Genomic DNA, 27,951 nt, shown 5'->3' with positions numbered 1-27,951 from the left:
AACCGTCATGGGAAAATGCTATCAGTATAGGTCATTCCACCAGTGCCGTGTACCGTCTATCAGGACATATCGTGTGATCAGTTGGGTTGGGTTGGGTTGAACCCGATTTTTGCCCACCCAATCAGGTTGAGTCAGGTTAACTCAACCAAAAATTGAGAAACCTTAACCCTTATTTGATTGCATCTTCTTGTACAAAACACAACTTTGTTCTTATATAGCAAGTATGAAACAATTCATCATGCAGTTTCAAAACTCTTAAATTAAAACCCTCTAATTTTCAACAATTATTTTAGAATTAATGAGATAACTTTTAATATTACATGATCACAGACTTTGTCATACCAGAGTGCGGCTATTTGTAAGACAAGTTTCAGCTCATACTGTTCACTCAGAGTGTCTGCAATATGGGACAAGAAAGTTTATTTCTCATCTGGGCAGTTTTGTTTTTTGTTGAAGAGTTACAACTTCAAGGCTTTGTTCTCTTCTGAATAGAAAATTTCAAGTTGTTGGATCCCAGCAGATATGGCCCGGTGGCCATTATTCTGAGGTCCCTACCACATTACTGGTTTACAAATGAAACAGCTTTTGAATATAAAAGCAGCAAGCTCAATGAAATTAAAGATATCTTTTAAAATGAAGATAGCTTCACTGCTACAGGTCCATGAAGATTTGGGTAAGCTTGAAATCAACTCAGTGTAATCACTCACAACAATTATGATACCCTCCTTAATTACAGTATTTCTGCCATTACTACAGTACAGCTTATCTATGGAATTTGGTTTGGGGAGAAGTTGATATTAGTACATTTTACAGGAAATAACCTGGAACGATCGAGCTCATCAAGCTTAACCAAGAGAGCTCTGAAATCTGAATTTTCTCCACCTTAATTATATTAACCCAGAATTCACCCTCTGAATGAGTGCTAGCAAGCTAGCTCTTGCTTTCTTTTTAATTTTTTAATACTTGAAATTCAACCCCACATGAAAAGCCTTAATTCTTAACCATCCAACCTGTGATGCCGAGGGTACACCAATCATGTCAGACAAATAGCCATGGAAAGAATATTTGAACAGTATTTGAAAGCTGAAAAGAATGTAAGACGGAACAGTACATTGATTAACTGGTATTTGTCAATGATCAAGAATGTAAGACGGATTTAGACTTGGTTGCAGAAGCATTCCTTTAATTGGGAATTTTGGAACTTCTTCTCCCCTGATAGAACCACAACCTTCAATCCAATCCCACTCCCATCTACCCTTCACTGCAACTTCTCTCCAGACCAACATTTCAGACCCAAGATCTCTATACAAGTAGACAGCCTCATCAATCCCCACACACTTAGTACTGCACCAATTTCGCTTGCCCCCTAAAAACCTCATTCCCAATTCCACCGGCACCATTTCCAGCAACATCCATTGATCCCCAACTCCAAGCTCCCATATGCAAGCTTCTCCCTTACAGTCTCCTCCCACAAGCGCTAGCCTTCCCTTCCGCCTGACCAGAGAGGCGAACTCGAGTTGATCTGCCTTAGGCACCTTCACCTCCTTCCACAGGCCTGTGCTCACTTGAAAGCCCATCACGCTATAGGCTCGAGCAGATGTCATCCAGTATAGGACCCCATCAGAGTATACACTCTCACTGGGAGTCCAGACAGTCAGTCTCACTGCAAATTCAATTGGCATCCATCCTAGGCTCTGCCATTTATCAACTCGTGAATCATACATCTCCAGTGTTGCTTCATAGGTGGTACCCCGGCGTGGGGTCGTGGACATGCCCCCGGCCACGTAAACTCTGAAGGAAGAAGGCGAGGCGTCATCTCGGGTCTTGTCCACACCAACCACGCCCACCGCCGGATTGGTGCGTGGGGTGGTTAAGCTGGGAAGAACTCTGTAATGTCTGGTGAAGAGGTTGCAGAGGCCCAGTTGGAGGGGAGAGGAGACGGCGGGCCTGTAGAGGAGGAGGCTGCCAATTGGAGCAACCGGGCGAATTGGGTCTGGAAGGAAGTCGAGAGGGAGCAAATGCCATCGATCAAGACTTGGGTTGTGAACATAGAATGAGAGCCCACAGTGGTTACGCGTATGTATGGCTAGGAACCATGGAGGGTGGCAGCAGCAGTCGGTCTCCACGGAGACTGTGTAGGAGGAGAAGGTCCTGGCGCAGGCACGCCAATGCTTGCAGGCTGCTGTGGCCCGAGCTAAGGAGTCTGGCGAGAGGAAGGAGAAGACCCTGGCAAGGAGATCCAAGGGGAGGTTGTTCCACATAGCAGATCAGCCACTGAAGAAATCTGTTGGGGTGGGGTTGAGACTTGAGAGATGTATACCGTAATGTAATGGTGAGGTGAATTATTGGAGGTGTATGGGATTGGGCTGTGTGCCCCACATAAACTATATCTGACCCACATGTGATTAGGATTTGTTTATATTTTCTGAAACCAAAATTTTGCAAAATTTTAATGATTTATTTTGGCAATAAAGAAAAGCATATAGAAATTAATTGGGAATAGAGGCGAGTTTAGTTAGTTTATTTGGGAAACGGCATTGTACTGAAGTATTGATTAAAAAAAAAAAAACTAAAGGATAAGATAGCATCAGATGCTGTAGTTCTATTTTGAACTTTGATAAAATAAATGATGATATTGAGGTCATGGTTATCATGGTGAACAAACAGTACAGTGAACAGATGACCTAAAAAATAGCGACATGTTATGCTGACAAATGGAGCTTGATTGAGACATTTCATCGAAAAGATGACATGGACGGTAATTTGTCATCAGCCTATAAGTTGTTGGTTTCGCTTGTGACAAGTTATTGTATTTCTTGTACGTGCTATTTGGCGATACCCAAATTTGAACCAGCTTCAATTTGGAAACAATTTGACCTAGAATGGCGGATTTCCCTAGTGCTAACTAAAGGGGCTTGAGTGGACCCATTAGGTTGCAAACCACAAGTGAAGCTCAGCTGAAGTTGACGCAGTTCACGAGTAAGAAAATCCTGAAAACAACACCAAGGAAATTAGCATTTGGTTTTGGGTGGGTTGGTTTAAAAACACTAATCAGCTATGAACAAAGCAAACCACTAGCCCTAATTCGAACGGAAGCTGGGTTGTGACTTATGAGTATGATCCAGAGAAAGAATAAAGGCTGAACAATCAAGAAATTTGCCAGGTGGCAAACTAATTTTAGGCCTAAAATGATTCAACACTCTATTCTTTATTAATGAGACAGTTGAGAGCAAGCCCAGAAACTATAACCACGCACCTTAACATAAAACATTTGATGGCCAAAATTACTTGTAGAACACACTCATATAAAAGGTGGGATATAGAGTTAATGCGGATAGGAGGATTGCATAGATAACCAATCCAGAGGCTCCACTATTGGTAGATGGCTTGTATTGGCCACATCATCCCTCCATGTGGCAAAAGTATGGCAGTTTGTGTAGAGAATTAGCTTCCTATTTCACCCGATTAGAGAATCTTTTTCCTAAAATTAAAGAAAGAAGCTAATCCCAATACCTTGTATTAATTCATCAATCTCTAAGCGGCTTGTTTTTAAATCAAATGATATATATTACTTTATAAAATTCTTCTGGGATGTGCACAAAATGTGTAAATATATCTGTCATGTTATAAACAATTGCAAGTATTAAGATAACAAACACATAGCAGTCATGGTGGGGGACCTGAAAGTTGGTTATTTGCCATTAAAATATTCCTAAAGGTTCCATAACTGATAGTCAATGAGGGAAGCTCAACAACCCTATTAAAAGCTGCCAGCTAACTTGCTTATACTGTTATTTTTATGGGTAAATCTTGCTTGCAAAGTCTGGCTGGTTATAGTAGCAAATATCTGGCTAGTCAGCTTTACAGTTTGGGTTGGCTTTAGCTTCACATTACCCATCTAAACAAGATTAGTTAGCCAATTGTGGCTCAATGCCCATTTTCCTTTCCTGCTGCATTTGGCTGTAGTGCAAATCTTGACCGGGTGCAAAATTTGCATCGAGTTCAATTTGCTTTTGTATGTTTGTACTTATGATCAGCATTCCTATTTGATACAATATTTGTACCTTTTATCTCCTTTGCACTCATTGGCAGTGCAAATTTTATATCTAAAAATTAATGCAAAAGTTATTCCACTTTCCTCTTACCTCAATTGTCTTGTATTTTTACCTTATTTCAAGACAGATAACCCTCTATAAAAGTGTAAATCACTTCAATTTACATCCCACAAAAAAATATAACAAATATTAAATTTGAAGCAAAATATACCTTTTTGCACTCTCGTGCATTTAGACCAGTGCAAATAAAATTTTTACAGCAACCAGATGCAGCCTTAAGCACATAAATTCCTTTTTCTTTTCTTTCAGCTCCATCTTTATCAAAGAGGCAAAATCTGGTCTTGAAGCCAAAAACAAACTGATTTTTTTTTTTCCGAGTTAAAACGTTGGATTGTCCATTTCTCATTCTTCCAGTGCAGTGCAGATTCTAGAAAAAATGGGGTTCATTTCATATAGATTTGTCAGACCTACTTATGCATAAAAACATCTATGCCCCAAAACTTGGCTGGTTGGTTTATCCTATAATTCTTCTTGATCAAATTCATGTCCTCCTTGGTCAGCTCAAAATAGAAAATTTTTAGGGATTGATAACTGTATTCCTTCAGATCCCTTAGTGAACAATCTGAGATTTTTTATTTTATTTTATTTTTATTTTTAAGCAAGACCTTTGAGTTTGAGGACTGGAAATTCAAAAAAGAGAATGAATCAAACCAGTGAAGATTGTCAACTGAACTCCATTTTTTATGAAAATTTTTTCTGTTGAGAGGGAGGGAAATAGAAGTAGGTAGAGCAAGAAATAAATTAAGAATGGTTGGGAAAATAAAGAAAGTGGAGAGAGAGAGAGAGAGAGAGAGGGAAATGGTTATAAAATTTGGGAAAGGATTGCTCAAGGGCGAGAAGATCATAAGTTTGTAATTGATCTTTGGAGGACAAGGAAGGGATTAGGGTAAAAAAATTAAAAAAAAAATAAAAGAGAGGAACAACATTATGATTTTATTTCTTTAATATTTTTGATAAATTAATAAAAGAGATCAAAGGCAAGACAACTGATGAACAATTTCATCCCTTCAATATGCTAAGCAGTTAGATGACGTGGCAAACAATGAATGAAAAAATGGTCCTTCTTCAATGCATCCGCATCCAACTTTCTCTGATTAAATTACCCTCGGTCAGATGGCATTTTTTTCCGGCTTAGTTTGGAATGAGTACAAATACAAATATGTAGAGTGCAAAACCTTGTATTTTGTATTATTTTGTAGGTATTTGTACTGTACATATTTGTATTTGTACTCCTTCCAAACTGAGCCCAAACACATGGCTTGCCTCTCACTTAAAAAGAAGGATATATAATTTTGTTGGTAGATAAGGGAGATATAAATAAATTTTAGTTCAAAATAGTCCAGCCCTAACTCAAAAATCATGTCTCTCCTTGCTTCATACCCCCTTCCTAATTTTTTGTTTTTTCTTTAAATTTTTTATTTTTTTGATTCCATATAATTATTCATCAAACCAATAAGGAAACGACATAAGCTTAACTATTTCTAACAACCATAAAGAAGCAGGGGCTTTCTTTTCTAATGTTTAGCCAAGTGGTACCACTTTCCTCCACTTCTCCTAAATTGTCTCTAATTCCTATTAATCTCCTAAATTATCTCTACCTCCTATTTATCTCTTAAATTATCTCTAATTTAGTAGAGAGATTCCCTCCTAAACTATTTCTAAATCCTGTTTATCCTCTCTCCCACTTTTTATCTACATCCATCTAAAGAAAGTTTCAATTAAAAATTTCAGAATTATTTAAATATTATGACGAAGTTATAAACTAACTTTAAAATATTTATTCAAAACTCAAAAATTAATTATAATAGATTTAATAATATTCATATTATTAATAATTCTATATTTTTACAAAATTCTTAATGAAATTATGTAGTAACAATATAAGCTATAATTTTATAAATTATTCAATTTAAATTTTATTCAAATAACAAAAATTTAAATACTTCAATAACTAAATATCTTAAATAAAAAATAAAAAAATAGCTAAATAATTATATAACAAAATATTTAATATTACATAATAACATTAAAATAAATAAAATTCAAATAATGAATATTCTCAAATGTATTACATATTATTTAAATATTTAAATAACAAAATATTAAACATGACTAAATTTTATATAGTCAAAATAACGAAATTATATAATAAATTAAAAAAATCTTAAAAGTAGAAAATAATTATAATAGATTTCATAATATTCATATTAATAATAATTTAATATTTTACAAAATTAATGAATAATTATGTAATAATAGTACTAATTATAATTTTATAGATTATTAAATTCAATAAAAAATAATATTTTAAAATTTTAAATAAATAATAATATTGTAGATAACTAACTTCACTTATATCAATTAATAATTATAGAAAATAGATTTCAAAAAAATAATATTTATTAGTATTAATTTTACAATAATAGTGTACATTCATTATATATTCATGTATATACTAAAATTATTAGTTATTTTATTTTCAGTAATTATTTATTGTATTTTTGATAAATATGTTTTCAATAATTATTTATAAATCTATTTTTATTTTGTTATTTAATAGTAAATTTTCAATAATTATTGGAGATTAAACAATTATTATTTAACTTTTGAAATTCAATATATTGTATTTATTGTATTTTAGTTATAAATTTATTTTTAGTAATTATGTACTTTTATAATTTATTGATTAATACTTATTAGATATTAAACTATTATTTGAGATTACACTATTTATTATATATTTTTAGTATCTTGTTTTTTGTAATTATTGTATTTATATTAATTATCTATTGTATTTTTATTATAAATTTATTTTTAATAATTGTCTATTTTTGCTATAAATTTTCAGTAATTATAGGAGATTAAACTATTGTTGTCTATTAGTGATTAGACTATTAATTTAGTTGAAATTAGGAGTGTTCAAGGATTGGTTCAATTCGGTTGTAGGCTATTTCACCAACCAAATTGACTTGGTTTGGTCATGAGTTTGTCAGCCGAAATGATTGACCATTATTGAAAATGTGCCAACTTTAATTGTATCGGTTTGGATCTATTTTTAGTTTGGTTTGTTTATTTAAAATATTTAAACTTAAAATTTAAATTTAAATTTAATAAATTATAGTGGTATTATTAAAAAAATTAAATTTATGATATAAAATATTTTAGACTAAGAAATATGAGATTTTTTTCACTTTTTTGAATTAAAAAATTTATATTTAAAACATAAAATATTAATATATATCTACGGTTGGGTCGGTTCAGTTTTGATCAGTTTACTAATGGCCAAATCAAAGCTAACCTTACTTGGTCGAGTTGGAAAATTGCTAAACTAAAGTGGATCAGAAATACTAGAAAAACAACCAATTTAGGTTGAGTTCGGTCGGATTGATTTAAAATATAAAACAATTATATACTCCTATGTATTTCTATTTTTTAACTTTTGCTTAATAAAGCCCGTGCATCACATGGGTCCCCACTAATTATTCTATAAATAAGTACTTCTATTAGAAAGGATCAAATGCTACAAGGAGTTTGATACTTTGATCATATATTAATTCTCAATGAAAAAGTTTCGGCTATGAAAAAATCAGTTCATATCCTAAATTGTTTGGCCCTAGATATCATCTTCTACATGTAGGACTATCTATAAGTTGATGGGAATAATCACATGATTGATAGAGTATTTGCTCTATGTGAACTAGCTTGTATAAACTATCAACACATTTTCTTCATTATTATTATTATTATTATTATTATTATTATTATTATTATCTTACTTAAAATAAAATTTGTTTATACTTATCTCTTTTTGAACTTGGTCCCTAGAGTAGTTATTGATTGAGAAAAAAAAAATCTAAACTACAAGAACATGTGTCCCATCCTATTTTTTAGAGCACTCAACTTTCCACATGTTGCCAAAAAACAAACAAGAACAAAAAAAAAAAAAAAAAAAAAACAAAAAAAACAAAAACTTTCAATAACGTTTAACTGGAAATCTCTATGAGTATATCTACAAAAAGTTGTGTACATGCACAACACATTGAGAAGATAATTTCATAACTAGTTTCCTTATCTAATTATCTAAAAGCAAGGATTAAAGTAATGGTATCTAGTGGTATCAGAAAACTCATATACGGATATGAATATGGATATGCTTTGAAAATACATCAATACGAACGAAAGATATATGAATTAAATGGTTGGATACACTGAAGAAATGCATACAAATCACATAAATATATTATTAACACTAAATCTAAAATTAAATTATATCTTTATTTCATTTTTTTTATAATTACAAATTTCAATTTTTGTTAACTTTGTTGGGAAAATTTATTTATTTGATATTTTATATAAATAATAAATCTATTTTTCAAATAATAAATATGCTTTCATTTTTAACATATAATTTATATGTAAAATAAAGCATATAATGTATATGTAAAATAAAGCATATACATCATTTAAGGTAGACGGATAAATTATTTCTATAATTGTTAATTTTTATTGAATTTTTACGGAAAATCAAAATTTAAATTATTTAAGTTTTTATATTTATTAAAGTAAAAAGTGATTCGAAAGCATTGAATATACAATTTCATCAATCTATTGGACCATATCCATTTGATACGACTTGATACAAGGCATATCATGCCAATACACACGATGCATGAGATACATACTTAGTTGCGATATATCACATATCGATGGTATACATACCTTCTATTAGGAATATCGTTTCGATTAAACATTATCTAAAGAAAAAAGATGTCATGTAAAACAAAGTGTCAAGATTCTAAATTGCTGCCCACTAGGACCTGGTGGTCCTTAAAGACCCTCTATTTTCCATTATGCATGTGTTGAACATTGATGAATGATGAGTGAATTGCCTACGGGTGATCCACTGATGCCCTATGTGTGAATTACCAATGGGCGTAGCCCATCTATCTCATCGGAAATCGGTGCTTGTTTGACTCCTTAGTTCAGAGAAAAGAGAGGGTTGCGCCTGGTGATTGCCAGCCGCCAATAAAACTAAAACCTTTTTCAACTCCGTCGTGTATTGGGAACATCTCCCGGTGATAGTATCAGAACCGGTGATATCATCATTGGGACATGTTCCCAATACACGGCGGGGATGTGTTATGGGACATCGTGGGGCACGGATGTGAACTCCTTTGGTAGAACTGACCTTAGAATTGAACTTACTTTGAAATAAATCTCAAAATATTTTTTAGGATGTGAAGATTTAAGCCCAAGCATTTATAATTATAAAAGCCATGGTCTCACTTGACCATCAAGTTACTTAAGTGATTTGATCATTTGTTTTCATTTTAATATTTGTATGTGTATAATAAATAATGTAAAATGTTTAATATTTATAAAATTTAAATTATAATGACAAAATTCCAACCATATATTAATATATTATGATAATCTATATATTAAATTGTTCAATTTAATCAATAAAAATAATAGGGTTTGACTATGGTATTGAAAAGATATGATATTTGAAATTTTTTTACCAATCAATTGGTATCACAAACATGCCGGTTAGGGGGGTTCGTCTATGATATGAAAAAGATATAATATCTGAAAAACAACTAATCAATAAACAAAAACCATAAACGTGATAGGGAATATGGTGTTATTTATCAAAATTCATGAATGGGGTTTAATTGGTCAAAACTCTTTCCACACTATATCTTTTCTGCATCATAGATTTTCCCATTATCATTATTAAAAATTAAGTTTTTGAATAACATGTTTCATTTTTTAATGGAGAGAGTAAAAAAAAAACAGATTCTATGGATAGACCATGGAGCTGATCCCGCGAACCGCCAAGACTAAAACCAACTTTCATAGGTTCGAGTTCCCATAACCCGAACCGACCCATGCGGTATAGCTCCCCTCTCTATCTATCTTTCTTAGTCTGTATTTTGGACTTTGGATTTTATTTACGACTTTAACCGTGAAGGTATACTTCCGCAGTCCCATCCCTTGTCTCCCTCCATCTCTGTCTCGATCTCCCTCACTCTCCGGATGGCTTCACCAAAGGGTTGGGCGAGCAATATTACCTCAATCGCTTCTCGCATTTATTTCCTCCTCATCATCCTTCAGATTCCTCTTTTCAGGTGAGTCTCGCTCGAAACCCCAAGAAAAAAAATGATGGATTATTTATTTAACACAGTATTTCATGAAATCTTTGGTATTGAAATCTGTTGGATTTCTACAAATGGGTACTCAAATCTATGAAACCGCTCTTACTCTTCTTAATTTTGTCCATGAAGCACTAAGATTCAATTGTGCAAATGGTTTCGATCATGTTTTAGCATCTTTGTTTACCCTTTTCTTTATTATTCTTCTTTTGATTTTTGCTTCTCTGAGCTTAAGCTCATCCAAGATTGCAGTGTAACAAGTAGTTAAGTTCAACTATGCAGACAATTGGTCTTCAATTTTAGTAGTTAAGTACAACTGTCATGCGTTGTCATTTGACCATAAATTTGCTTTACTTCATTCCATATGATATGGCTTTGCATTTGTTGGAAAATCCCACTTCTGTTGTTCTTATATTGATCCTGGAACTGACCAAAAAAGTGCTTATGCATGAAACAAAACCATCCATTTCGTTTCCCTCCATTTAAGGCATGCATTTTCTTTGATGTTGACATGTCCATCTGTAGTTAGTTCTTAATTTGATTGAACAAGTAGCTCTGAAAATATTTTTCACAAGACAACAGATTTTGCTTTTCCTGGTTGATCTAGGTTCCATGTTACACATCTTGGAATTTAACTCAAGAATATCTGATGAAACCTATGAATGGTGGTCCTTATTGATAAGCTTAGAAGCACACAACATAGTTGTGAACTTAGGCCATGTTTGGTTTGATGGAAAATAAGAAATTCTATAAGAAATTTCCCTCAATTTTCTCTCTCTCTTTTATTTTCTATCAAAACCAATCACAGCCTTAATGTTCGCAGAACTGTTTCTATCAAAACCAAGCACTTCCTCAATTAAGATGAAAAAAAAAAACTGTTTGTTGAACAATTCACATGCCTGCACTGTTTCTGTTCTTGTTACATGGGCTCAGTTTGGAAAGAGTACAAATACAAATATGTAGAGTGCAAAACCTTGTATTTTGCATGTATTTTCACTGTACATAATTACATATTTGTGTTTGTATTCTTTCCAAACTGAGCCATTGGTTGCAAATGTCAGGTGCAAAAATCATACAACAAGGTTCTGCTTATTTAGACTATAAATGAAATTCAGTTTTCTCTTCAATTTCACAGGGTCCCATGCCGATCTGGGATGTGCACAACACCAATAGAGGTGACTTCTTCCCAGTTGATTTCAAGTGAAATCTTCCCTGTTGTGGTGGTGAAGGCCTTTCTCTACCCTGGAGCAATTGCAAATGGTCTCATCAAGAACATGACAATTCCTCGCTGGGATAATCTCTTGGACATCTATAACTTAACTGATGTGAAAGAAGCCTCGGCAATGACTGATCTCCAGCGCCTGGAGGTACTGCATCTCAATTGCTCCTCTCCTTTTTTCTCCAATTTTGGGAATCTAAGGTACAGACTATACAAGAAAAGTAGCAAGGTGTTGCACACAAGTCAGGTTTTCCTATCGCATAATGGTCTGATTTTGGTCATCCTTTTCATTGAGAATTTTCACTATGTCCTAATAATGGTTGATTGCAATCATTTCAAATTACTGTTTTCCTTGGCCTAAGAGACCCAACAGATTAATAGGGGCCCTATTAATTTAAGATCTAGTTAGGGGCATTAGGCTTTTAGGGGTGAACAAGGGGCTGTGGGTGATTAGAGATGAAGAATGAACAAGAAAATATAAGAGAGAGAGAGAGAGAGAGGAACTCTTGATGTTAGGCTAAACAGCAAAGAGACAAATCACTTAGTAAGAACAAATGAGAGAGAGAGAGAGAGAGAGAGAGAGAGAGAGAGAGAGAGAGAGAGAGAGAGGAAGGAAAAGAGAAAAACTTCTGGAAACAACCAAAATTTACTAAACCAATCTTTATTTCATCAAATCAACTTTCCTTAAACTCTGCTTTAACTAAGACAAATCCATAAGTAACTCACAACAACACTTAAAGAAATTCAACCTCCTAAGCAACTCTCATAACACATTCCCAATCCTACTAAAGCTAACTTACTTTAAAGACATCAAAAATTACTAAAAAAAGTAACAAGTTTACTAAAAATAGAAATTACGATAATTATTATAAATGGTAAGTTTGAGAGTTACCATAAATAATGTTTTCAAAATAGTAAACAAAACCACATTCTTAAGACACCACCAACTAAAAATCTGAAACGGTATGATATCATATAACCCAAAAATTCTGAAATTGGTATAGGAATTGGAAAACTGACTTAATTCTCCATTGATTTTTTCCTTGCTTCCATATCTGTGTTAACTACAAGTGCAGTTTTGCCATTGGTAAACAGATTTTACTGTCTTACCTAACAGTATCTTAAAGTTCCTCTTTTTAATTCTCTGTCAGGTCATTTTATCTTTACTATGGTCTTCTTTCCAGGTTCTTGCAGGGAGCTACTTTTCTGTTGCAGGTTCACTCGTGGGACTCCTGAAACCGGGAAGGATGAGCATGTTTGGGATGCTTCTGGTCATTTGGGGCCTTGTCAAGGAAGGGATTCTTGGAAAACCTCTCAACACAGATCCTGCAAAAGCCATTTATGTCTACCCAACAATGTTTCTTGCACTGATATGTGCTTTCTCATCTGTAAAGTACGATGTAAAGAAGGTTGTCAGGAGTAGCCAAGCACGACCCATTGCCAAACCTCTACAAAGCTCTTCAAAATCAAAGCTGAAATAAGATGTGGATGTCACAATATGTAATGGGTTTTAATTTTATTGAAAAATATTCCTTTATTTAATCTCTCGTTTTTTAGCTCAAAGTTTGAACTGTTTTCTGAAAATCATCCATTACATTTGAGGGGTTTTTCTAATTTTCTTGTGTTAGGACACAAATTCAAGTTGAAAATGACAGAGCAAGTTGTTTTCTTTGAGCAGGTCCATTACATCCCTAAACTGTACTCAATAAAGCGTGTAAAAGAGGAAATAACATCTGCTGCAATACTCCCTTGCAACCCTCCAATGAAACATGGGCATTGCCCTCAATGGAAATTAAAAAAAAGTTAATGTGATGTTTCGAATTTATTTCCACTGCTGACATGTGTGTTTGCTTAGGGGTTGCAAGGGAGTGCTGCTGCCGCGGTTGGCAGCAGATTTGCAGTACATTCAGACAGTCTAGATCATCTGCATGACCCTTTCACATGGCAGAAATTGGTGGGTTGTGGAGGGAAGCTCCTTACTTGGCCTGGTTGGTAAACTTTTTTCCATGTATTTCTGGTAGGAGAGACTAAGCATCTACTTGGGCAGTCTTGCTCCCCCAACCTTCCAAGGTGTTTTTTTCAAAGCTAGTTCAGGGTTCAAGTTCACAAGATATGGATGAATGATTGGGAGTGTAATATAGTATTTTGTTCTGATGTGGCAGTTATTTTTGTTTGTAAATCAAAACCATGCATACTGGCCAACACCCTCTAAATACAAGGACTTTTGGCTATCCATGTTTGACGGCATGTGCTGTCCACAGGCTCTCTCCTAGTCTACACAGTCATGCTTTCAGCACTGTTATTATTGCATGAAATTTGTATTAACCAACATGTCATGCAGAGAGCCCCATTGACACAGCAAATGTGACACATTAGTTTTATACAATCATGCATTCATGCGATCAGCACTGTTACTGTTGCATGGAGATCATATATTCATATGAACAAACGAGCCTTGCAGAGAGAGCCTTATGGACAGCATAGGCTGTCAAATATAAACAGCCAATAATTTTCTCCCAAGTATATATTAAAAAATCGCTAATAATGAGAAAAGAACCCACTTGATATAACTTATTTATGCAGGCTAAACTTGAACTGATTTATCTGAAACTCCATTCAATGACATTTCTATACTTGCTACACTTCAAAATTTTAACTTATAAGTGGGAGACCTAGATGCATGTGTTTGATAAAGTAGAACACAATAACTAAGAAAGGAAATTAGGTAGAAAAATGTTTTTTTTTTTCATAAAATTAAAAGTGAATATCCTTAAACTTGATCAATTTACAAGTAATTTGAACAAGATTTGTCTTTACCATTAAACTTGTATTTTATTACTGACGTCCATTAGAGGTAAAAGAAAAGCTCAAATTACTACAATGCCATTGTAGGTAAAAGAAAAGGGTTGATAAGTTCTTATCACTATTCATTTTTTTTTTATACTAGTAATTAAACATGTGCATTGCACATGAGAAATTTTTTTCATATTAATTATTGAATTTTAGATATATCATAATAAAAATAAAAATTAAAAATTAACAAAAGTAACAATATGATTAAAAATAAACTAAAATACTTATAATAAATGTGCATGTGCATTGCATGTGGAAATTTTAAATTACAATAACAATTACTATTATTATTATTAAATTATGTATTCCATTAATTTTTTCCATAAATAAAAATAAATTTTATTTTAAAAATCATTTTTATTTATTATGATGAATATATAACATTATAAATGCTACCAAATGCGATAGAATTTTGTACATTTTCATTGTTTGTGTTCTATCTTTTTTAAATATTTATTATTCAATTATGACATCATGAGTTTCTTTGAAAAGTAGGATCATTGACCCACAATTTAGATAAAAAATAGCTTTATTTTTGGATTTATTTTAAATTATATATCATCTACATTATATAAATAATATTTATTTATTGTACTTAATTTTTGTTTGACATAATTAATATATATTTTTTATATATTATTTTGATTACTTGTACTTTTTATTTTTTAAAGATTTATTATTTAACTATCATATCATCGGTTAATCCATTTGACCCAAACCACTAACCCACAACCCAAAAAGGAAAATAATTTGATTTCTAGGTTGATACTAAATTTTATATTACATTTCCATCATTGATAATGAATGTATAACATTAGAGATGTACCCAATATTTATTTTTATGAATATGTAACATTAGATATGTGCCCAATTTTTTTCTATTTTTTGTTATTATTTATATTTTCTATTTTTAAAATTTTATTATTTTAGTATGACATCATTTCATTTATAGGTTGATTTTCACTTTGGCATTCCATTTTCATCATTAATAAAACTACTTTACATTTCATATGTATTTTTATTTAGTATAATGAATATGCAATATTAGAGATTTGCCTCATTCTTTTTTTTGTATTATATATTTTAATTTTTTATTATTAAATATGACATTATTTATTAACCCATTTGATCCAAGAAAATAGTTTTGTTTTCAAATTATTTTTTAAAATATTTATTTTTATAATATTAAAATTAATTTTATGGATTTAATGAGAGAATATACCTTAAATTTTATATTTGATTTCCATCATTAATATAAAAGTATTTCTTATTTATCATACTTATTATTGTTTAATATGTTGAATATATGATGTTAAAAATGTTTCCAATTTTTTAATTTCTATATTTTTTGTATTTTATCTATTTTTGAATTTCATTATTTAATTGTGACAACATGGATTGACCCATTTGGCCTAAAATGGTTTAATTTCTTATCACCGCCTAGATGAATTTTTTTTTTTCAGGTAGATTTTAAAATTATGTTTTTATGTTATTGGACTTATTAATTTATTATGTATGGATTTAATTAATAGAATTTAATGATGAGAAAAAATAAAGATGCCTTAAATATATGATTCAATGAAGGCTAATGCAAATTAATACCTTAAGTGTTGGATTTAATGAGAGGAAAGGGTAAATTTTATCAATAAATTTAAAATTGATTACTCTTTTGCCACCATTTTTTATCAATAAATTTAAATATGAAAGGGTAAATTTTATCCTCAAATAATTCCAAAAATATCAGTGAAACTATTCATGCTTTTAAAATAGTATAGATCTTTTGAAGGGCTACACAGCGGGGTAGTCCATCCCCCAACCCATAACCCCCCAAATCCAGGTGCAGGTGGGATTCAATCCCATGGCTTTTTATACGACCAACAGAAGATCTTACTAACCAGCTGGTTGGCACCTTGCAAAGAGAATATATGCGTTTGCGGAGAGTCGAACCCAATCACTTTTTTAGAACATAGAAAAGTATCAATTGATCTTTGACTCTTGGCAACAGCGCAAAACTGCAAATTGAAAATAAAAAGATGAAGAAAATAAAGGAAAAGAAAACCATTTGATAACTGTAAGCTTAGCTAGCATATAAAAATTAGATGAATTTGTTACTGTTTGAATGTTAGCGTGGTCATCTATTTTGATTTTGGAATTGAGGGACCCTTTATTAAGTTTATGGCCTACAGCAGATCCAAAGAATGAACATAACCATTTGATGGATGGAACTTCATGTTTATCTCTTCAGTTCTTCACCCATAAAAATAACCATAATAAAGATTCAAGTACAGGCAAATTATGCAGCTAGCCCTAGATTGGAGAAGACTGGAAAGGTTTAATTAGCCAACCATAGAACCACTTTATGAATCACCATCTCTCAAATATTCAATATTTTAATGATCTTCCGCCCTTATTGTTTGATATATAATATAAGCCCCATCAATACATCCTTAAAGCAGCCAAAACAAACACAAGGAGAAACAACAAAAATAGCCCTCCCATGTCCCATCCATCTTTTCCTCCTTGTTTTTGACTTGCTTTCTACATTTTGACTGGACAATTCAAGAAGCTGAAGAGCTTATCAGTTTTGCTTACAATTAAAGTATTGATTTGGAAAAAAAAAATCTCATCTGAAGCACATAGAAAGTCCAAATCGTATTATAGATGGATGACTAATATAATTATATAAAGAAAGAGCCAGCTAGCAAACTAAGTAGGTTGAGAATGACATGGTTTTGTAGCTACCCCATATTATTCTTGCTAGGTCATTTGTTTTTGGATTTCTATTGGTGGGCTGTCTTGGATTAGCCTGATTGGTTCCACTCCTCTTTGTCTCTAGAGAAATCAACTTGATCAATAATGGGGTTTAATAGTTTAGGTCATTAGCATGAAATGAAGACGACGACAAAGTGTACCATTGAAACTATCACAATCCAGGCATTAAAATAATGGCCAAGCTATAAGCTTATCATAAAACGTGATTCGATACAAAAGTTTGTTGGTTGTGAGACAATCTAATAATTAAGTGCCTATTAGGCGTGTCTTTCTATGCGGTCTTTCATTATTTATAAGTTGGGAAGATTGATTTTTGGTCTATTCTTGTTTGGCTTACGGAAGATCTAATCGCCAAAAGACAATGCGTCGAAAAGACATGAAAAGCCCATTTTAGACCGATTTCAGGAAGCTTCAAATGAAGCTTTCCGCATCTTTCACATTTTAATCTCGCATGGAAAGACGCAAATAGACACATAGAAAGATGCACGTCTACCAAACTGTCTTCGGGCTGCCCAGATCTTTGTCAAAAGCTCAATGCATCTTTTGACTGTCAGAACTACAAGAAGATCTTCTCAAAAAGACACACAAATAGGCCCTAAGCTTTTTCACTTTACATAGCTGTTTTATTTTGATTCTTACATAATTGCCGGCTTGGGGCTTGGCAGGTCCAAGCACAAAGTGCTACCCTCTATGACCAGGTTTGTATGGATCGAAACCTAAAAAGCTGGATGCTTTTAGGCAAGTTAATCAAAACTAGTTGGATGCTTGGATCGCATGATAACTTATTCACACCTACAGAGAAGTTAATTAAGCTTCAGATTGAATGATGCATCAAACTCTCTTGTCTTCTCCCAACTCTCAAATTTTGTACTATCTCCCTCCCTAAAGTTTTATTGTTTTTCTGTGCTAATGAGTCTTGGGGCTAAGCCACCCCCACCTTGTGTAGCTCATCCTCCTGTTTCTTGAAAAAAAAAAAAGAAAGAAAAAGAAAAAGAAAATCCCTAAAAAGCTAATTCTCTGGACTTGACAAGCATCTCTAGTCTTCAATTGTATGGGGCAAATTTCAATATAATGATACTCAATATTGGAAAAATAAGAGTATTTACCCAAAACCCATCAAGTATTTATTTCTTTTTTTATGCATTTTTTGAACACAATCAGTTTAGTTTTATGAACTAATTATATTTTATATTATTATCATCATCCAAGCCTTTTCTTAACTATATGATTACATGAATTCTGTTTAGTGTTATATTCACATTGTTGTGGTGGATCACTTTCTGAGTGAAGGCTCTAGCATATATAATCACAAAAACGCAAATAAAAATTCTTGATCATAAGAGTTTGGCAAAAGTTTGTGTTAGTTGTGAATCTGATGCAATTTACCTCTTTTATCTGAATTTGTAACCAGCAGTATAAGACAAAGTCACACTGGTAGGCTTTGATTATATTATTAATTCAATAGATTGTATTGCTCTTTCGGATGTATTGTAATTTATAAACAAATTTGTACCTATCAATTTAAAAATACTATATAGAAGGTTTTGCATCTTACATATTTGCATTTACACTCTTCTCAAGCTGATCAGCCTAAAAGACGCTACGAGTACAATTTCAAACTCATCACTACTCCTTTTTAACAGTAAGTTAATCTCTTTCATCATGTAACTATTGAACTAAGAAGGTGGTTGCTAGGGCAAGAAAGGAGTGGGTCAGACCTGAGATTAGGCCTGCTCCATATTTTAAGATGGATTGGGTGGGTATAATTCAAAGCTGGGAATCCTAACCAGATTTTGGGTAGGATCTGAATCCACTAGGCAGGTATATAAATATCCAAACTAAATGGTTGGATATGAACCACCTTCTTGGTCCCGAACCAGATCCTGTAAGGGCTTTGCCCATCGGAATCTGCACCTGGAACTAGCCATCTAGATCCTTCCAAAGCCTCCCATTTCACGGCTCCAGACCAAGCTTGATGGTCATAAAGCCTCCCATTTGTTTGTTTGTCTGTATGTTTGGTGGAGGGCCACTTCTACAGTACAGGTCCTAATGAAGGAAGATTTGGCCCGGTCTCTCTATTACGTGACACGTGGCAGAAATAACAGTTCGGCAAAAGGGGTCAAACTTAGGCGGGAACAAGGGGATACAAGTGGACTGAACTCCCTACCGGGGCCCGAACTGATCCACCTTGTAACAGTTCGGGATACACTTCGCCGAACTGACCCACCTTGTAACAGCTCGGGATACACTTCGCCGAACTGACCTGCCCTATAGATACCTCCGAGCTCAAGACCGCCTCGCTCAACACTTCGCATCACTTGGCACCCTAAACGGCCACCTGCCACCGCCACTGACACCGCCATCTCCGGTTAGATGACGGTTAGGTAGTGATGGTTCTGTCTCAGTAGAAAGGACGACGACCGAATTGACAAGCACAAGGGTAATCATACTTGACCTGACAAGGGCCCCGGGACGAGTGCACGAAGTGACTATAAGAGCCCCCTGCCCCCCGACAACGGACGTAGGCAAACTTTGCGCTATCTGGTATTACCTTATTTTTGAAGGATTCTAACTTGAGCTTCAGAGCCTCTACACCGGGTTCCCCCCGGAGCTTTCCCATCTCCTCCGTTTCAGGTTCCCTGCTACCCCGTTCGGAAGCAAGGCAGCGGACAGCTAAGACCGACCGGATCACGCTCCATCAGGTCCCATCCAAACGGATTGCAAAATTTGGACCGAAAAACTCCTCCAAAAAAAAAAAAACGTTTATAGGTTAAATGCAGTAAAATGTAATACCTAGCAAAAAGTCGATTCAAAGCCCAAATCCAACCTGACCCAACCCAAAAAAATAAGGTTAGGGTCTCCAACCTAGTGACCCGAATTAGAAGACAACAATACAACATGATCCAAACCGATTCTAAATTCTTTTTGGGTCAGGTCGGGTTGAGTCACAGGATATCGTCGAGTCACCTCATTTCATTCCAACATTTTCAAACTTGTTCACCTGGAGGGTTGAACTGTTTAAATTAGATGATTAAACCCGTATTTTTTTTGTAAAAAATTAATTATTGACTTGGTCAAAGACCAATTGAGCTGGTGGTTGAACCATTGATCCACTTAACCTGTGGGTCAACCCTAACATGAATATTTAAGATTAGGGCATTGCCTTTGACAATCTAACCCAAAACTTGGACCAACACGAACCCGGCCCGGCTTGACCCGATTGCAGGTCTAGCTAAATTCTAAGGGTTATAAATTATAATTTTTCGTGCATGCTCACTGCTGGCCCAGATGATCTGCCTATGGGGTCCGGTCCATCCACTGGTGGATTCAAATAGTTTAAACGTGGAACAGGTGGCAAATTATGGGTCCCCAGACGGCCAGACTCATTTACACTTCCTGTGTCCCCACATCCAGGCTTTGCAAATATTGGGTCATGCCTTTGTCGTTTGTACTATCCAGTATCCACAACCCAGAAAACACACCTTAATTTGGATGGACTGACTGGCCAATGGGAACTATGTATTTTTACTGTTCTAAGCCCTTCTTGGGGACAAGTCTTGCAGTACTGGTCCAAACAGAACCCCTTAAAAAAAGTTAATATGGAAATGGATATTTTTTTGGTGAAGTTGAACCGACAGAAGATGTTCCAGATCTGTGGTCTAAAGTCATGCAAGAAAACAAATTTGTATGCTTGAAATCTAACTAAAGGCTGCCACTTGAGCGTATCAACAAATTTGTATTGCAAAAGATTAGGTGCTAGTGGTCATTATCACACTGATCAGATATTTCAGACGACAATCCTGTCATCCAGAATGAAAATCATGTGTGTCTTGTCTCAGAACTGTACTGTTGAATGTTTATCAAGTTGTAAAGGTTGCCCAGTAACCATAACCCACAAATGTTAGTGAATTGAAGATAATGATGGTTGTTGTTTATGGTTTTTAAGAGTTAAAGATCAATGCAGGACAGTGGGGGAAAGAGAATTACAGCAACCGGTAGCAGGTGCAGATTATTATAAAGATTAAAAATTTGGACACACTTACAGCAGACTGAGGGGTAATCTCTTACCTTCAATTATTTCAATCTCCAGGATTAAAAATTGCAAGAGATGGACAAAAGAATAGCAAAGGGAAAGGTAAGAAATCTCTGTCTCTTGTTTGTTTTTTCTTCCCCGTTATTGCATTCATTTATCTTTCAGTGGTAGATATCATGAATATATTGGTCTTGAAAAGTGACAGAGAAACAAACGTGTAGATTCCTTCTGCTTTCGATGATTAGTGAGTGATAAACACTGAAATGCATATAAAAAACCCTTAATCTGGGAGGATGATGTCCTCGCTTGCTCTTATTCAATCTTCTGGGTTTTACTTTTGGGCCTCATTTGTCTAGAAAACATTTGAGATTTACTAGTTTTGTACTGAGTGTGGGTTGGTAGTTGAATTTCAGAAGACTCGACAACTTTTAGAGTTGGGATCCGGTGCTTAGAAATGGAAATTTAGGAACCCAATCTAAGGTTTTTATGTTCTCAGCTATAGGACTGAAAATTCGAAAGCTTATGAAGGTATGCGGGCAACTTTGAGATTAGAGTCCTGGAATCCATAAGATTTAGTAGCTTTTAGAGATGGGTTTAGGGTTTTAGGGGCTGAAGTATAGATATATTACAAAATTTGCTACTTTCGGTGGTGAGAATTTTGTTCTTGAGGGGGCAGAAATTCAGGATGCCCAAGAACTTACTGGTTTAATGGGATCTGGGTTCTAGGTGCTGAATTTCTGACCACCCGCACAGGTTTTTCTAGCTCTCAGAGGTGGTTCAAGGTGTTGAGAATGTTTGATGGAAGCATAGTAATGTCTTTCCCCACATTGAATTGCCCAACATATCTGGTATGTAGTGTAAACAAATATAGGAACCAGTATAGAACCAGGGCATATCCAGCTCTGGCCGTACAACCATCTTCAATTCTCTTGCACACTGATGATAATGGTAATTGGGTTGAATGTAAGAGGAGATCTGGTTCACGTTCAGCTCCATCTAGCAATCAGACATCTAGTCCCTTGCTCAGCCAAGCCAATACAGTAGGTATAATCGGAGGGGTGTCAGCTGTTTCTACACTGAATTTCTTGGAAAAACTCATCTTTTGGAGTTCAAAGGATGGAGAAGAGAACCTTCCTTTCGTTGTCTGCAGCGATCCAGTGTTAAACAAGGAGCTTTTGTCCCATGAGAGGAGTGGTTTTCCTTATCTTAATACCAAAACTGCCCCTGCTCAATTGGATCATACTTCTGTTGTGGAGAATTTGCAACATAAAAGGGATTTTCTTGAGCACTCAGGAGCTCGTTGTATTGTTATGCCTTGTCATATTTTGCACAAGTGGCACGGAGAGGTCTCTCAAGGTTTCTCTATACCCTTCCTTCATGTAGGTGAGTGTATTGCATTGGAGCTCAAGGAAGCAAACTTGAAGCCAGTTGAAGCTGGGAGTAATGTGCGGATTGGGGTCCTTGCCACGGATACAACTTTAGCAGCTGGTTTCTATCAGGAGAAACTTGAGACTCAGGTATTTCTGTCATTTTCAATTCAGGTGTATTGGTATATTATGCCTAATTAAGAGTTCTGAATACTTGAAATATTTATTGCTTGGTGAGGATGACCATTGAGCTATTGAAAACCCAAAGACATTACCAACTCATCAAGATGTCTACTCAGTTTAAAACATTTCAGATATGTTCATGACCAGTTCTTGTTATTATTCTGTAAGCAGATATAATTTGTACAACTATACTCTTCTCCCATAGAAACTTGTATATTGTGTCTGTTTAGACATAAGATCTACTTACTTTGCAAAATAGTTTATTACTTACCCACAAAAAATATTTCATATTGTTGCCTTTATCACCCTCCCCTTGTTTCATATCATGTCTGTTTAGACATAAGATCAGCTATTAAGGCCCCGTTTGGGAAGAGTGCAAATGCCGGTTCAGTGCATTTTATGCACTCTGGTTCAGCTTTGCTGGTGTTTGGTAAGAATGCATTTATGTACTGAAAGTGATGGCTTCACAAATTTCAATGTATATTTGCATCCAAAATGAGAGCAAAGTTTGCATCCAAAAAATGGATGCTAACTTTGCACTAAAAGTTGATCAATGTTACAAAGGTATATTTCAATCTCAGGATTTGTGTTTGCATCCATTACAACTAAAAATTGTTTGGCAAGAAAGTAAATTTATCAATGCAAAACTAAACCAACTTTGCATTTACAAGGACCAGAATGCACTCTATGTATTTGCACTCTTCCCAAACAGAGCCTAAAGGTAAAAGTTATAGGTAATTCTTAGCTTTCAAAGTAAATTGATGGAAAGTGTGCTTGTATATGCAAATTCTTAAACTTATAATGTAAACAGTAGATGAATTGGAGGCTCTGTTGAAGGGTTCCATTCTAGTGTAAATGCTTATTTTGTATGGTTATAATACCATTAAGATATTCTGTAAGAGAAGGTGATTGTCAAACTGTAATCTGTTGGATGAAAGCCCAAGGAAAATACCTTGGAAGGTGGGATTGTTGGTAAGGTAGGCACACTCTCTAGGTGCAACCTTGAATGTCTCGTTCAATTGAGTGCCCACAAGTGCTAACATGTTGACAAATGCTCTAGCAAGAGCTAGGGTAGACAAGGAACAGATAGAATGAGGCTGTCTAGGGCTGGGCTGCAGCTTGTAACAGCTTCTCTTTATTTTTTCATGTTTGTGTTGGGCTCCCTATGACAGGGAGCTATACTATGTAACTATTGGCTTGCTTTCTAGTTGGGCCTTAATAAAATTTTCCAGTCAATTATCAAAAAATAATCTGTAGGAGGAATGGTATATGACAGTTTGTTGAGTGGAAGCTTCCCGCTAGTTAGGAAATTTCATAATCTCTGTTTTTTCACTTATGTTTTGTCTTGGCTTGTATTGAATAAATTGTCAGATAGAAAGAAAATTATTTTACAAAAAATGTGGGAGGGCTCAACACATGATACTAGATATGACTATTTGATGACACTTCATATCAGACTGTATCCTTTAAGTGTACTTAATAATAGTTATCCATGCAGTCCTGTCTAATGTTGTAAACTTCATGAAATTTTTCATGTCAAGCAATTTTTTTGGTAAAATGACTGATGATTGATAATGAACTTATTTTATAAGTTACAGAAGTTAGAAACAAGAGCTGTGAATGCCAAGGGACTTAATTTTACCTGCTTGATGATGCTAATTTTGACCTGTTGCATGAAGACAGTACAGGGCTTCAGGTTTCATGAATTGAGTTCTTTCCAAGTCCTTAACGTTAGATGATATTCATTGTGTGCTATCTTATACAAGTATGGAAATGCCATGTAGTCTTACAATTTAACTAGAAAGGTAGAATAAGGTTTGTCACCCCTCCCAGAGCTCCCTCAAAATAAATGAATAAGTAAAGACCAAACCTTGAGCTTGTAGTTTTAAAACTTCAGGAAGCAAATTGCAATTAGTATGACCGAATCCTCTTTTCCTGAAAATTCTTTTTATCGACAATCTCCTTAACATGAAGATTTTGAGTTAGTCACATGGGTATAAAGACACCTCCTCCCCTAGGAGGGTGTCTGTTAACATGTATGATATTGTTTTAGGATTCAAAAACAACTGCCACATCAATAAAACACAATAAGATTATGTTGTATGGCAGTTGTTTTTATTTTGAAAAACAAAATCATACATGTTGGCAAACACCCCTTAGAAGATTTCCTTAGGGGGATGCAAATGGATTAGATCAAATCAGATATACCTGTAGCCAAATTTTCTTTGTTAATATTTGGATTCCAGTTGAATATGGATTGCAATTGGATATTGAGCAACATTAACAAATTAACCTAAAATGATCACAATAATATAGATGATTAGTAAAATGAACAAAAATGACTTTAATGTTGTATATTATGAACAAAATGAATTGGAATGAACTCATATGAAGCTTGAACCAATGACTCCTTAGCAAAAATACAACATGCAAACCAATTTTACTAAAAGATGCAATGTGAATTTTAAGTATATATAAGCACATATATTTAGATTGAATTGAATTGGATCATGTAGGATCTGATAGGAGTGGAACCATATAAAATCCAATTATAAATGGATCAAATTTGGATCACCTGACTGGACCTGAATTTGGACTCAAATTTGGAAAAAATGGATATAATTTACAGCTCTAGTAGTAGTTTCTCTGAAGGTTATGCAAGAATATGCAGGAGTTTTTGGTTTCTTGGGCCATTGGAGAAAAAAATCATAGAAAATATGAGGTGACAGTGGGATTTGACCCTAAGTCTCTGCTACAACCAGCCAGAGAACTTATCAACTAAGCCACCATCAGTTGGTCTACATATGTACTAATTATGCTATACGGTAAAAGATATTGACTAGACTACCCTTGTGTAGGGGTGCAGCTTGGGTGGACCTAACCCATGCCCAGACCAACCCAGCTTGCAATTATACATGGGTGGTTTGGATTTTCGATCCTCAGGATGGGCATGGGTCCAAAAGTTTGGGCTTTTTAATTTTTTTGGGCAGGGCTTGGGACTAGCCCTTAGGTAGCCCAAACCTGGCCCAACTTTATCCCAACCCGAGCCCAGCCCAATTATACACATGTATATATGCGTAATTTTACATATACACAAACATGTGTATATAGACACATATTTTCATGCATACATTGCATATATGCGTAATTTTACATATACACATACATGTATATCAATTTTTTAGTGTGGGTTGATGGACCAACCCAGGCCTGCCTTCAACCTGAACCCAACACGAGTGCATCAAATTTTAGTGCAAACTGGACTCAGGTTGGATAATTCAGCCTTGACCTTGGGCTTGGGCTTGAAGTCCAATTCTTAGGGTTGGCCATAGGTTGAGCTAAAACCCGGCTCAGCCCACCTAACTTGCCCCTACCCTTGTGTTAATAATTATAAGATGTAAATATCTAAGCACTATAGTGAAAAAAGAATAGAAGGAATAAAAAAGTTTTAGTTCCATAATAATTAGAAACAAAATGAGTGGCTTCTTTTTTTATTTCAGCAAAAAAAGTATTTGGAGAAGACTCCTATCCCAAGGTTTGGGTCGTCATTAATAAATTGTATTTCCTATCCAGTAGAATTTCAAGTGGATATTACTAGCAGGAAGAAAGGGTAAGCATATGGTAAAGTATTGTGGATAGGAATTGAGATGATAATAGAAAGTTTTGAAATGCCAATATGCCATCTGTTATGATCCAATCTCAAATACTCCCCTAGCACCTCCCCCCCCCAATAAAAAAAAAAAGTAAATGCCGTTTTACCTGTCCAGTGGGTGTGTGATTTCATGTTCACCGTTACCTGGTGATGTTCCGCAACTAAAGAGCTATTATTTTAGTTGTTTCCCAGAAAATGAAGCTAGTTTTTATGGATTAATTCAACTGATGGTATTCTTTTTAGAGGAAACAGAAATCAACCCATGATCCATATTTTTCCAGTTTCATCCTATTCCTGTAATGCACAGGGATTTGAGGTTGTGCTGCCAGACAAAGCAACCATGGAGCACACAGTCATTCCTGCTGTTGAAGCTTTGAACAGGAAGGATATGGAAGGAGCAAGAAATCTCTTGAGAATTGCGCTTCAGGTTCTTCTGGTGAGAGCTGTGAACACTGTCATCATTGCATCTGATGACATGCAGGGTCTTTTGCCTCAGGATGATCCTCTTCTGAAGAAGTGTATAGATCCAATGGATGCTTTGGCCAGGTCAACCATAAAGTGGGCTAAATCTACTGGGAAGATGCACAAGGACACTTTAATGGAACTATACTGATGTTCTGTGAATGGTTGCTGCTGATAATCATGAGACGGTGTTTTGGTGGGGTAATCTTCTATGTATAAATAAAATCAATCATTGTTTCATATAGTTGTATCATTTAATCATTATAAGCACAGCCAAATAGAAGAAAGCACAAATATGATTGCCGCTTCCCTGTATATGGGGTTTCTATCCCCTATTTGTATTCCTTCCTCTTATTGGTAAAATATTCTATTTATTCAATTGGAAAATGCAATTAGAACCTTAATACATGGTTGAAAGCAACATGCTTTACCAGATGAGATTAGATTTTTAGATGAGACTCAACGGGATATAAAAAGGATAACAAGAAAAGAAAATTTTAATTTATCAAATATAACAATGGAGAGAATAAAACAAATCAGTTAAATATCAAATAAAAAATGCTCCATATACTAAGTAAGATATGTGATAATATTGTATTCCTCAAAGGTTTATCTTGTCTATCTGGAGTTGCCTACACAAATTCTGTCCCACCATTCCCTTAATCTAGAAACAAATGCAACTTTTCTTGTTATGAAGTTATCTCAACCAATGCATTCTAGGTTGTTCTTTCGCCCTTCAAGATAGGCCTTCAAGAAAAGGAAACTGACAAAGAAAAGGGGCACCCTGCCCTCTAGTATCCTCAAAAACTACATTTGTAAGACCAATGGAAGCCTCTCAACCCAAACCATGCCATCAGGGAGGTTTTGACTAGCCAAAAATAAAGCTGCTTTGTGACTTTTAGATTAAGGGAATGGTGTTAACTATTAACACAATTGAACAATGATCTTGCTAAAGACAGATATCCTCGACTTATGGTGTGACTTTTAATTGATGAGCCTAAAATGGCGTCAATGACCACTTTGGAGTTACCCTTCAAGCACAATATGCTTTAACTGTCTGATCTTGGCCAAGATAATGCTTTCCCTAGCCACCCAGCATTCTGTCTTTGGAATAAAGGTTTTGCTGATAGCATATGCATT

General features: G+C 34.6%; 3 protein-coding genes across 3 annotated transcripts; 2 read left to right on the top strand and 1 right to left on the bottom strand.

The window, feature by feature from the left end:
• Positions 1 to 1,053: 1,053 nt before the first annotated feature.
• Positions 1,054 to 2,579, bottom strand: LOC148869354 (protein UNUSUAL FLORAL ORGANS-like). The gene has a single exon (XM_088968312.1). The coding sequence runs from the start codon at positions 2,259 to 2,261 to the stop codon at positions 1,131 to 1,133; it is 1,131 nt and encodes a 376-aa protein (XP_088824438.1). The 5' UTR covers positions 2,262 to 2,579; the 3' UTR covers positions 1,054 to 1,130.
• A 7,412-nt stretch (positions 2,580 to 9,991) lies between these two features.
• On the top strand, positions 9,992 to 13,158 carry LOC148869353 (uncharacterized). Its single transcript, XM_088970912.1, has 3 exons — positions 9,992 to 10,246; positions 11,406 to 11,637; positions 12,674 to 13,158. The coding sequence occupies exons 1-3, from the start codon at positions 10,155 to 10,157 to the stop codon at positions 12,968 to 12,970; spliced, it is 621 nt and encodes a 206-aa protein (XP_088827038.1). The 5' UTR covers positions 9,992 to 10,154; the 3' UTR covers positions 12,971 to 13,158.
• Positions 13,159 to 21,262: 8,104 nt separating this feature from the next.
• On the top strand, positions 21,263 to 27,190 carry LOC148869352 (uncharacterized). The gene is made up of 2 exons (XM_088970910.1): positions 21,263 to 22,664; positions 26,657 to 27,190. The coding sequence occupies exons 1-2, from the start codon at positions 21,939 to 21,941 to the stop codon at positions 26,960 to 26,962; spliced, it is 1,032 nt and encodes a 343-aa protein (XP_088827036.1). The 5' UTR covers positions 21,263 to 21,938; the 3' UTR covers positions 26,963 to 27,190.
• Positions 27,191 to 27,951: the final 761 nt, after the last annotated feature.

The sequence above is a fragment of the Nelumbo lutea genome, chromosome 2, assembly GCF_056320005.1.
Source record: "Nelumbo lutea isolate HS-2025 chromosome 2, American lotus-T2T, whole genome shotgun sequence".
Lineage (NCBI taxonomy): Eukaryota > Viridiplantae > Streptophyta > Magnoliopsida > Proteales > Nelumbonaceae > Nelumbo > Nelumbo lutea.
This window is presented reverse-complemented; position numbering and strand designations above follow the sequence as displayed.